This window comes from Strix uralensis, chromosome 2 (genome assembly GCF_047716275.1).
Source record: "Strix uralensis isolate ZFMK-TIS-50842 chromosome 2, bStrUra1, whole genome shotgun sequence".
Classification (NCBI taxonomy): Eukaryota; Metazoa; Chordata; class Aves; order Strigiformes; family Strigidae; genus Strix; species Strix uralensis.
In genome coordinates, this window is record NC_133973.1 from 58,508,648 (window position 1) to 58,521,777 (window position 13,130).

A 13,130-nucleotide genomic window follows, 5' to 3' on the forward strand; every position below is an offset into this window, starting at 1 on the left:
GCAGGACACTGCTGGAGCCCATGCTCTGGCCATATTTCTGCTCAGACCTAAATTTCAGTGCTTACTGCACCAGCCTAAAACCAGACTAAGATCTGGATCCATAATAGGACTCCTGTATGGTAATATTCTGCTTAGCTTTTAGGGGTCCACAGTATATAATATAGTTCACACCTTCCAGTACTTCTGTTAACTAGAAAGTTAAGAATTTCAGACTTCATTATGAATTTAGCATAGACAGGACAGTAAGCAGAGTATATGATATGGACTCTCTTCTAGGCAGACTTTTAAGCTCAGTGTTTGGTGGGGAGAGGGGAAGGCAGTAGTCAGCATAGGAACAGTTACCTTGTTAATGTTTCCTAAGATCTAGTGAGTGATTCTGGTGATCCCATTCGTCAAAACATTTTGTGGAGACTTGTCTTGTTGTGACAAGCACCTGTCACTTTCTATTCCTCTTGAATATAAAGGGCTCAAACCAGCATTTAGCAGGAGAAAGCCTCCTAAGTTAGGAGGAGAGCAGCACAGGAACAGAAGTTGGAGGACATTCTTCCCTTCTGCTGGTGAAGTTGTCCACTTTATAGCAAAGAAAGAAAACTTAAGGGGAAGAGTAAGTTGGAAAAAGTTTGATCATGTGATAGGATAGTAAAGATAATCCCTGGTCCCAATTTGTATTTCATGAAATGATTCTCCTATGAACTGCATAAGGCTTGCTTGAAAGTAAGAATACCTGTCCAGGGGAGTTTCAGCTTTAAGGGACTGCAAAGTTACAGTTTTCTCACAGTCCAAGGGTAAGAATCTCAGAGCAAAAGTCTTTCAGTTTAGGATTGACAATGCTGCACACAGTCCTCATAGCCATCTGAGCCTTAATTGAAATCTAATGTTTGTAACTTGAAAGATGGGAGGTGTGGGGTTAGACTTCTTCAGGTTAATGAGGGTAGTCACTCAACTCTCTCATTTCCAGGATGAGTGCATAATTGTGACATTATCATATGAATGAAGGCAGTATCACCACCTGGTAACTGAACTAAGTAATGCAATGAAAATGTCATGCCTGTGTCTCCTGTGTAATTTAGTTCTAGGAATTTGTATAATAGAGCACCAACTGGGTTTTTTTGGCAATATAATTGGGGGGGGGGGGGGGCTTGCATGCCCCGCTGGTTTAAATTGCTTTTCCCACCCTGTTTTTGGTTATTGTAATATTTGTAACATTTACTCTTCTTAGACTGGAATGCCAACAGGAGGATATCAAATTCTAATCATTAAATAGCCTCAAGAGATCGAATTGCCTAACAATCAGTCCCTCAGACAGTTTTTTGGTTAATTCAGACAAGAGTTTTAGTTTCTTCCATCCTTGAGGAGGGCACACACATAGGCTTAATGGTGAAGAGAGACAGAGAGGAATGAGACCTGTGAGTTTCCCTGTTTAATATTTAGACAAAACCTGATAGATTCACTTAAGAATTGTCCTTTTCAGTCATTTGACCTTTCTTACTGGAGAGAAGTTGGACACATTCAATGTTAGAAATGTTTATTTTTTTATGTCTTGAAGTGGTAATACGTAACAACTTTGATATTTTTGAAGGTTTATTTGAACTATAATGGTCTGTTCTGCAAACCTAAAAAAAAGTATAAAATCGTGATTTTGTATGCATGTTTTCATTTTTTTTTATATCCATAGATTTTTTTTTTTACTCCAGGCATAGGAAATTTTACTCTACATGAGCTTTTGCCTTACAGAAACTCAAGGCTGAACATCCTCTTTCAGATCATAACCTTTTCTTTTGGAGTAACACATCTGAATTTAAGAAAACAGAGGTGCAGAAAAGAAATAAAAGCGACCCAGAGAGTGTTACATTTCTTTTACAAGGTCATACCAGAAGTAAAAGCTGGAAATGAAGTCAGCAGTTGTGCTAGACTGTACTGATGCTATTTTTTGTACATTTCCCTAAAACATGTACTTGAAGAGTAGTATTTTCTTAAGACTTTGTAGCCACAATTAAAGAAAGACTATCAAATAAATAAATTTATCTTGTGATCATCATCCATGGTCATATTTTAGGCACTGGACTCTTTCTGAACAAAAAAGACGTAGTACCCTGTCACACTACCTTGCAAGCAAAGTTAATTGCTGCTTTATTATTTGAGAGTGTGCTCCCTTCTAGCTTTACACATTTGAGTGGCTACAGTGTCCATTCAGTCATAGGAAGCTTAAATTCATATCATGAATGGTCAAATTTTAGATCTGAGTGGCACACAACTGGAATTTTGGAATAATTAGTAATTTAAAATTTATGTCTGTAAACAGTTTATGCCATATTTTTTCCCTCCTAATATTGACACCTCATTTTTATTTGCAATCTTCATCAATTTATCTCAAGAAGCAGAAAGTATAATGAAATTTCTCTAACCACTTAAATTTTTCCATGCTTATGTGCAATACCAGATGAAATTAGAGTTCAAAAATCAGTGAGATAAGTGCAACTGTCTTAAATGTCTTAACTGAGTCTTGGGTCCTCCTGACCATAATGTTTTTTTAGAAATTATAAATATAAGAAAAGAATAAGGGAAACTGTATCTGTGATTGTTCAACAACAGCTGTTTATAAATAGATCCAAACACCTGGTTTTTCACAGAAGACTTAAGAAGAGTATTTCTGTTTTTTCTTGAAAAGAAGTGATGATCACAGTTTTTGTTACCCTCCACTTGCTTTTCAAATTGTTTTTATTATTGAGAGAATTGCAGTTTTCAAAAACAGCGTATGGACCGCGCAACCTTTTCTTATAATCTCATCATTCTTTTTGATTGTGTATGAGACTTAGAAATTCAGGATGAGAGTGGTAGCTGCAGGCAAGAAGCAATGATACAGAACAAATGCATGTCCATTTTCTGAAAAGTAAATGGTGATTGTAGTTTCTAACCTGAGGGATCTACTGACATTGTCCAAGCCTATTGGAGACACTCACTAGAGAAATTTATAGGAGGGTAAATGCAGCTTGTTTTTAAAAAAAACCCCAAAACTGTTAATTTACTGTTTGTATATAGCTTGTATTGCTTTTCAGTCTTTCCCCCCATATTATTAAAAAAAACCACAACTATTTACCTTTGTCCTCAGTTATTTCTAACTGTAAATCTAAGACCAACTTCAAGGTCCATAGTAATGTTTGTATGGTTGGCATTTATTTTCACTTCAAGAAAGGATACATCATAGTTCTTAAATTTGTATCACTGATATTTCAGTTTCTTTTAATTTCTAATCTTTAAATCTTCAAGAGAATATTAACTGTGAATTGATAAGAGCTACATTAGAATATTATGTAAAAGACACCTGATAGTATTCTGAAACACTAGAAGTCCCTCCAATCCCTATTACCTGCTGAATTGCTGTGACTGAACAGCAGTGTACTACCACAGAAGTCACACTGACATATAACTTGATTAATCCACTAATAATGTATGTATGTAGTTCAGATACTCATCCCTGATGAAGGTTATAATGCTTAGTTAGGGTTGTTGTAAGTCTGGATTTTTGTTTTGGTTTGGGTTTTTTTGGTTCGTTGGTTGCTCTTTAAATAATAATACATTGTTGAAATCTGTTCTTACTGAGAAAATGCTTACAAAAATCCAACAAAATAAACATATAGCTTCTATTAGGAAAAATGATTTCTTATAAGATTCTGCTGAATGTTAATTTGAAGCCAGGTATTGCTATAGTTACAGTTCTGAGATTTAAAAATATCTATGATATTGGCCAATTTCAGATAATAACCTTCCCACTAACCTTCTAAGTAATCAAGTCCAGAAACTGCACATCAGTTCATGATTGATGTGCCTTTGTGTTGTTCATTATGACTTTGTCTGACTTTTCTGAATGACTTTATATAGCATGAGTAAGAATGAAGCTTAGCTCATTTCAATGTGTCTAGAAAATGGTCCTAGAAGCTGGGAAAAAATCCTAAAGAAGTTATAACTGGCTTTATTATAATGGGCTTTTTATTTGAAAGATGGTAGACAAAACCAGTATGCATTTATTGATAGTTGGAAGAACTGTTCTTTTGTTACTGAGCAAACATTTTGAATAAAGTGACAATTAAGAAGTTGCAGTGCTGAATTTGAGGTAGACGTGCAAATCGTACATTTCATGTGTTGAAACTAACCTTATGAAACAATAATTTCTGTAGTAATAAGTCAATAAACTGAAAAGTGAGGTATTTTCTGCCTAATACTGTCTTTGCAAAACAATTTGCTTCGTGAGACTTCTGATTAAAGAATTGTTGTAATACATAATTATTTATGTAAACTTTTTCAAGAGACGTGTTTAATAAGAAATTATTAAAAATTTTGATTGTTTCTGTTGCCATTTAACTGACTAACAGCAGTAACTTTTAATAACCAGAACATGTTAAAATAAATAGTGGTTTTATTCTGACTTATCTTGGAATTACTCTTTTATGGTGTATACCTTGCCTGTGTTAATGCACTTGTCACTCTCTGCTGTTTGTGTCTTTGCACTAGTTGGCAAAGGCTGCATGTCTGTTTTAGTTCAGACAGCGGGGCTGAGACCTGGCTATGTATTCTGTTAGCCAACGGTTTGTTTCCTTATGGATTCAAGATCGTTAAAATCTAAATGTCTAAGTGTGCATGAACCAGAAGTGCAAACTAACAAATGTTAAGGTATAGGGGAAAATAAAATGCATTGCATGAGTGGATTTAATACCCACAAAACTAACTTTTGTTGGTCTTATTTCCTAGATAAGGAATCAGATAGCAAATTCAGTTCCAGGTCAATAATGAATGTTTCCCTTTTCCTGTCCTTTCACTCTATTCAAAATATTTGATCTAAAGACACTCTGTCATTACTATGGATAAAATTTACTAAGTCACATTTTCAACAGTTGTATATTCTCTCTAGTATGTTTATCAACTGGGTATTTCCACTTTCCTTCATGTTGTCATTTTTCATTCTCTCCATGCTGGTAATGTGTTCACTATTGTTTATTTGTCATTCCCATTTTCTTTTCTTGTTTCATTTTCTCTTTTTTTCATTTGCTGTTTGCCCAGACAAGTTTTTTCTCTATCCATTTTTCATCTGGAGCACTGTCTTTCCTTCCACCTTGTCAATTTTCTCAGTGCTTTATTCCACATTTCTTTTTCTTATGTTATTACAAACTTCCTCGGTGTGGGTATCAAGGGAATAGGATCTGTTGCTCTTCCCTGAGCACAGATTAAATCCTCAGTTGGGTCTGACTGGAAGATCTGCTTTGTGCTGCATGATAAAAAAAGTGTACCAAATTCAGGATGGGAGAGAGCATGAGGCAACACTAACCCAAAATCAGATGGCTGCTGCTGACTTCTGTTGTTAAAGACAGCAGCAGAAATCAGAAGGGAAGGTGGTGCTTGAGGAGGAATTTTGGGTGACTGTTAGCTGGCTGACCACTCTGAGTGCCAGGGAGCAGCTGGAGTGGGGCTGCCCCACGGGGGACGATGATCCGGGAGCTGCAGGCACATACTCGCTGATGGGGCGTCCTCCTAAAGCACCCCATTGAGGCTGGGCTGGGGACAGGGACAGGCCCCTGCCACTGCCCAATGATCATCAGGCCAGGCAGGGTGAGGAGTCAGGTCCAAGGTCGACCTGGGGACTGACTCAGAGCAAGATCCAGGCTGGGCATGGGGCTGGGCATGGGGCTTCCTGCAGCATAGCTCAGGCAGGGACTGACGGCTCTGGTGGTGCCCTCGGGGACATGACACCTAGAGCTATTACTGATTCGTCCTTCAGAAAGTGCGCTTAAATTGCAAGTCCTTTGGAGGCAGCATCTGAGTCTATAATCTACCAGTGAAAATATCAATAGAAATTTTGGTTCACCATAAATAATATGTATCTGATATTTTTCTGGCCTCTGGTATTAGGTGTTGCAAAAAGGAATGCTGAATTACGAGTTCTAAAATGAACTGAAGAATTCCAGGGGTTTTGAGAGAATGAAATATCTGTCTTTCAAATGCCTTCCGTTGTCTAAAAGAATCAGCATAGATGTGTCCTGTGGTTATTTTTGGGTTGTTAGGGCTTTTTTTGTGGGTTCGTTTTGTTTGGGTTTTGGAGTTTGTTTGTTTGTTTTTTTTTTTTTTTGTAATTTGAAATCACCATCAATAGCTACTTTCCTTGGGTTTTTTCTGCTCTTGAGAACCGATTTTATATCTTTATGAGACAGAGTCCTGAATGCAAACAGGACCTGGTAGTCCACTTACATAAGTTTTATATATAAATGTGTGTTCATCCTATCAAATGTAAAGTTTCACTATCGGTTTCCTTTAACAAGGATTTTTTTAGCTGTGGAATTTTTACCTGTGGTTTTGAGTTGAATAATGGGTATAAAGGAACTCCTTCATTTCTTTGGGCAGGGAGAAGAATGCAAGTATTAATAAGTGCCGTGTGTTTATTTATACTACTTGTAATGGTTAGCGTATATAAATGAGTGACTTGTATTTCATTAAAAATTAACAGAATTATTGTATGAATTGCATGCTGTCTAAAAATTAAAAGTAGGAGCATGCAAGAAAGTAACATTACATAGTTGTAACACTATGTAGATCAAAATCTGACTTTTGAGAGATTCTATCACACTTTTTTTTTCAGTTTCCATTTTTCCTTTTTGTCAGATACAGAACAAAGAAAACAGATAAGAAAACCAGCAACTTTATCTAATTTTGACTAACTGTTCTCACACATGATTTGAACTAATGTAATGCTATGACATTAATTGGAATTTCTGAATTAGATGGAGGTAAATTAGGCTGTCATACAGAAGAGTAGGCATACTTGTGAAAAATACTATATAGAAGCCGTATCATAACAAAGAGAGATTATCCAATGCACCAAAACACTTAATTAATGTTTCCTGCAGGAGTGAAAATATAATTAAAAATGAGTTGCTGTTTATTTAGGGCAGAAAACACCCTGGAGCTAGCACTTAAATGTAATACCCTTCCTGAAAGCAGCAATATTTGGACTGTGGTTTGGTTGAGAAGCATATACAGAAGCAGAAATATTTGGTTTGTGGTATAACCTCTGACAAGCTTGTGGCTTTGATTTTCAGTTCTCTTACCTTATGTATCTTTAGAAACACAGCTAACCATGATGCCTAAAATTCATAAAACATTTGTGGGCCTTGGCGTGGAAGTAGTGTGTGAATTTAATTGTTTGGTTTGGGTTTTATTTTTGTTTAGATTTATGCCAATATGAATGTGTCTGTTGATTTGAATTGCTTGTTTTCTCTTGGCCACAGGCTGATTGAGTGGGCTGGACTTCACTGGAAGGAGCCATTTCACTGGGGAAGTGGAATAACTGCAGATCTCTCCTCACGCTACTTGCTGGGAAGTGCTGTACATTGCCACAATTAAGCCAAGCTGAAGTCTGGGATGGGCCTTAGGGGCAAACACTCCCTTGTTTCTTCTGACATTGGGATTTGTCTACAACCACTCAGCTGAGGCACATACCACACATCAGCTTTTGGTTTTTTGCTGCCTGAACAAGGTTACATTTTCTCTCACTTCATCTCCTTTTGACTAGTTTTTTAGTAGTTTTCATTTTCCTTGACTGATTAATTTTCTCCTGGCTGTGGAAAAAAGAGCCCTGCTGATGTTGATTTAAATAATGTCGAAACCAATGGGACTCCTATGGCTGCCTTTGATCTTCACCCCAGTGTGTGTCATGCTGAATTCTAACTTCCTCCTATGGATAACTGCACTGGCTATAAGATTTACTCTCATCGATGGCCAAGCACAATACCCAGTTGTTACCACGAATTATGGCAAAATACGTGGTTTAAGAACACCTTTGCCTAATGAGATCCTCGGTCCAGTGGAACAGTACCTGGGTGTTCCTTATGCCTCTCCTCCGACTGGAGAAAGGCGATTTCAGCCCCCAGAGCCACCATCATCTTGGACGGGTGTCCGCAATGCCACACAGTTTGCTGCCGTCTGCCCACAGTACCTGGATGAGAGGTCACTGCTCAATGACATGCTGCCAGTCTGGTTTACAGCCAATCTGGATACTGTGGTGACATATGTTCAAGATCAAAATGAAGACTGTCTGTATCTGAATATCTATGTGCCCACAGAGGATGGTAAGTACTCTAAGGACCACACTGCAGAGCACTCACCAGTTCTGCACATGAGTAGTAGCCAGGTCTTTAAAGCATCTTGCTCAGTTTCCTCCATGTTTTCTCTGTGGAAATGGATCATGCCTCTGGACAGGCATTATAAGTAATACTTTGTAGATTGAGCATGCTTGCATGAATTCTCTCTCATGTTTCAGTGTAACATCAAACCGCAATTTCATTTGCAGGCAGTGGCCAACGTGTGTAAGCCAGCCTTAAGTTTACATCTGAACTACAGCTGAGCATCATTTACAAGAGAGAAAAAGGGAAATAAACATTAACCAGAAGTAACTTACTTATTTTCCCATGCATGAATGATACAAATACTGCCACATACTAATTTTTAAAGGAGAATTTCCCTATTTTTTTTCTTTAGTTTTATTATAATACCTCTGAACCTACTGTTAACTCTTCTTGATTTAATAGCTAATAGAAAATTGTTAGAGTATTTCAGTCTGCAGTTTTTTCCCAGGATTTTTACCTATGAAACTTTTCAGTCCAACTTACTTTTCTTTATTCGCTAAATTTAAAATTAAGTAAACATGATTCTTTTATGCAGAGCTGAACAGGTGGCCTTAAACTTTCATCTGTTTTCTGTAATCCTTTCTCAAGAGGGCTATTTTAAATCACCTTCCGTAGACAAAAAGGATGAACACAATTGGCAACACACAACTCTGAACATTTTCATGATCTCAATCTTAAAAATTATAGCTTTACGGCATGCTGAATGTATCTTTTGTTGTTCTGAATGGTATTGCTTCCTACAGACAAGAAGACCTGTTTTCATCAGGCCTAAAATGAGTTAAGTTTATTCTATATCACAAGGAAATAAAAAATTCTACTGGCAATTATATTTAATATCTGCTAAAAGCCAGTTCTTTCAGCCACTTAGAATGTAGTTACTGATGCATAACGTGACAGATTTCTCCCAGATATGCAAATCCAGTCACTTTAGCTGAGGGTTTGATTTGCATAACCAAGGCATTGTTATTTCTCAGTAACCATACCCTAAATATGCAAATTTTGTACTTTGATTATTATAATCCTTCTGCCTTGATTGGCTTCTTTACTCAGAATTTCCAAGCTGTTTGCCAGCAATAAACATACCACCTTCTTTTCCTGTTCTCATCAGCTGAAGCAAAAACTTGAAAGCTAAAAATAAAGGGCTAAGGTTTGGGAATACTGGGAGCTCTGCAAACATAAATACCACGAAGCTCCTTAAACGAAAAGTGCTCTGAAAGTCGTGTGTATGGGGTCTCTGTGTGCACATGAGGGGGTGTGTGTGTGTGTAGATGAAGGAGCAGATCTTTCCACTCAGTTCTTTACCTCTTCCAGTCTCATTGCACTACATCTCATTCCCTGGATAATAACATAGATAATTCACTCCCAACTTTGTTTATGTTCTGGATTTTATCCTGAAGCTTTTAATTAGTCACTAGGGTAAGGTTGCCCTAAGAAAGCATGGCAGGTTAAGATTTTATTTGTTCTCAGTGAAAGAATATCAGCTCTGCTAACTCAAGTCTTAGTTTAAAGCCCAGTGTTAATAAATTCATATATTCCTCCAATCTAGCAATAAGAAATTTTACCCATTAATTAAGGAAGACAGGAAATTAGACATGGAAAGATATATACAAATGTCTAGGAAAAGAATGTTTGATATCAAATGGATAATAATAAAATACCATATGCTGAATGACTAACAACCTATAAAATCCCTCATCTTGCATCTAATAGCTAGTGGCATTTGCTGTTAGATTAAAAATAGAAAGGACTGATAAATTTAATTTTGTGTTGTAGATCTTTTTGTTCACTTAATAAAAAGTGTATCTTTTAAATATTTTTTTTAACACTAAATAGCATGTAAATGTAATCTATTTTATATATCCTCTTCAAAATATAAAGCCATGCATAAAAGAGTATATAGCAGAATAATGAGAGACAAGGTTTGGTGTCAGTGATGAGCTGAAGGCAAGATTGTTTCTGCCCAATATGACAAGCATTTTTAACAGGTTCCAATGGGGAATGAGAAATTTAAAAATTAATAAATGGAGTACAATGTGTTTTAATTGCATGCTGTATATCTCATCGCTAGTTAAATATAACTCAGTGTGGCTTTTTTGGTGAGGAAAATATGCAACCTTCTACTTACAAAGATGATTAAGAAGAACTGACCTGCAAATGAAATCTCCTAAGTTAGTGTGTCTCCAAATCATACTAAACATAAATAGCCTTAAATTGTAGTCAATACAATCTGATTAAATACATTATGCTTCATTCTATGAGTCTTAGTTGGCAAAAATAAGCTGCGTTGTTATGGAGACAGATCATTAAATTAGTTTTTGAAGCAAGATCTCAAAGTGAGTGACTTCGAGTTAAATTCACATTTTCTATTCTTTCTCAAATACAGATTTATTTAAAAGAGCTTTGAAACTGTTTTGTGTCTGGAAGAAAAGGTGGATGGAATCATCCAAACCTAATTAATGTTCTGACTATGAAATTTAATCTGAATCATTTTATGCCTTTTTTTTTTTTTTTTTTAAACTTTGGTGAAAAGAACTGATGAACAACTCCAGTGAATTAACTGTGGTCACATGCAGTGCTTACTTCAAACAAGTTCTAGTGAATAACTAATCAAAATGCAGCTCAGGTTTGGTGGGCTTTTTTGTTTTGTTTTGTTGGGGTTTCTTTGTACTATATAACATGACCTGTTTCTTATCACTTGCATGGTTTGGTCAAAGGGAACCAAATTTTGATCATGTACTTTGAATAAAGAATTGAAGAACAAATGCACATATGCATTTATCTGATTTCAGAATTGCTTCCCTGGAATTCTGCCAGTATAAACTAATGGAAATAAGAGTCCCTTTAACTGGGTAGATTAGTTATTTGTAATAAAATAGTTTGAAATGTTACTGCTTCTGTCTGAAGAAGTACTCTGAAATTAAATGCCATAAAATTCTATAGTTCCTTAAAATAGTTGTAGCATGTAGGTAAAGAAATTAAAATGACATGTTACACAGTTTATATCTGTATTAATCATAGCCTTTCTTCTGACCCATAAGATTCTGGATTTCAAATGTCAAATAGCAGCAGAATGCTGTCAGAATTTTCCATGTTAAGATGTTCCTTCAAAACGTAAAGTATCTTTGTTTTTAGGACCTTTTCAGTTTAGGTGAAAATATTATTTATGATAGAAATCAAAACATACCTAAGAGAATATTTCTGTAGTTCTGGCCACATGGTTTTTTAGTCTTTTGCTGTTGTTCACCGGACAAATGTTTTCTGACACTTTTCTTAGAGTAACACTTATATTTCAGAGAATCTAGGGTAGCTGGAAAATTTCAATGTTTGCTTTCCTTTGCCTTTGGAAGGGAAAGAATTGCAATCACTATAATCCATCGAGAATTTTTTTTTTTTTTTGGTCATACCAATAATGCAGTTAAAGATACACAGTACAAGCAATAAAGATAAAATTTAACAAACTGCTCTTACTTTATATGTCAAACTTATAATCATAAGAAATTACTCAGAATGGAAATAAAATATTTATAGTAAAATTATAATTTTATCCATATTTCTTTCTAAACTTTTGGCTTGATCGTCAGAATCATATGTATGGATATATATTGTCTGCTTTTCAAGTTACTCTAAAATGTAATTTTCCACAAGAATACTCGAATGTCAGTTTTGAGGAGGTCATTTAGGGAAATGATATTAAGGACAGTCTGTTTATTATAACTTCAGTCTGAATATGGGTTTATCTACAGTGGAAATACTAGATTGAAGAGGACGCAGACTTAATCGTCTGTGCTTAATCCCTGGCCTTTATCATTTGAATCTGTGGATGCTGAAGGAGATTGCTAACTCCTATCATAGTGGGGAGAAAAAATATAACCAAACACAAACAGAAAAGACCCTTAATTTGGATTTTTTTTATGATAAACTTAAAATTTATATTAATAGCCAGGCAAGATTAAAAAAACCTCAAAAAACAAAACCAAATCTTTTTTGTTTGTTTGTTTAAAACCTTCTCTGTTCAGATTGAAACAGAAAATAAAAAAGATCTTTTGTTGTCTTTGCGTGATCAAAATGTTACTTATTTTGGTGTATGGACAGAGGGTACATTTTACACAAGTGGGTAGCTACTCAATCACTATATATCTGCTAAATATATCTATTTAGCATCTTCAGAGGTTTGCTCACTAAAAATGCTCTTTGAGCTCTTGTCTCATTTACATCAAAATAAATATAGCTGAAATGACAACAAAAGGTGGTAGGCCATGATAGTTATTAAGGCTGAATGGGTAGGTCATAATTTTTTCATTAGATTAGGAAAACTGAGGGTATTGTCCAGAAGTAGTGGTATATTTAAGTGTGGGCTACCAGGAAGAAAAAAGTCTTAGCAAGAGCAAAGAGATCAACAGTGTTCCTTCTCTGAGTGGTGATGTGAAGGAAAGGTACGTGCATCTTTAGACTCTGAAATAAAGAAATGTCTAAGAAATAATGAAATTAAAAACTTGAACAAAGCTGATAAAGATGTCTATAGCTTGCGTACTGTGCCACCTTTTCATATTAGTCAAATGTCTGCTTAGTATATAACTGAGTGTTTGCAGCCTACTCCTTGTCATTGCTGTTGAATTGCAGTGTCTGTTTAACTTGGAAAAATTCTTTTTGTGAAAATTATACTGATAAAACTTAATTGGTAAAAAATTGTTTTATTTCCTTTTTTTTGGGGGGGGGGGGAGAAAAAGATAGTAGAAAGATGAGTCCCATCTTTACAATTATTTGATGGCGTGGAATTAAAAGAAGTAAGCTATTCAATGGCTTCTTTATTAATACAAGATATAAGGGTCCATACATAACAAAGGTAACATAGTGTACAAGATAGGTACAATATCGTACAACATTATTTTTATTGAATTATTAGTAGGTGATAATAGTAACTTTTATTTTCCAAATAAACCTGAATTTCAATACAGTAGA

At 35.6% G+C, this 13,130-nt stretch overlaps 1 protein-coding gene across 4 annotated transcripts in view; it reads left to right on the forward strand.

The window, feature by feature from the left end:
* The window catches only part of NLGN4X (neuroligin 4 X-linked), a 195,392-nt gene that overhangs the window by 47,504 nt on the left and 134,758 nt on the right, over positions 1-13,130 (forward strand). For all 4 annotated transcript variants that reach the window (XM_074858877.1, XM_074858879.1, XM_074858880.1 and 1 more), the window contains one exon: positions 7,275-8,114. In XM_074858877.1, the coding sequence (XP_074714978.1) occupies positions 7,643-8,114 (472 nt within the window). In that variant the 5' untranslated portion in view covers positions 7,275-7,642. The remainder of the gene's footprint in view (positions 1-7,274; positions 8,115-13,130) is intronic.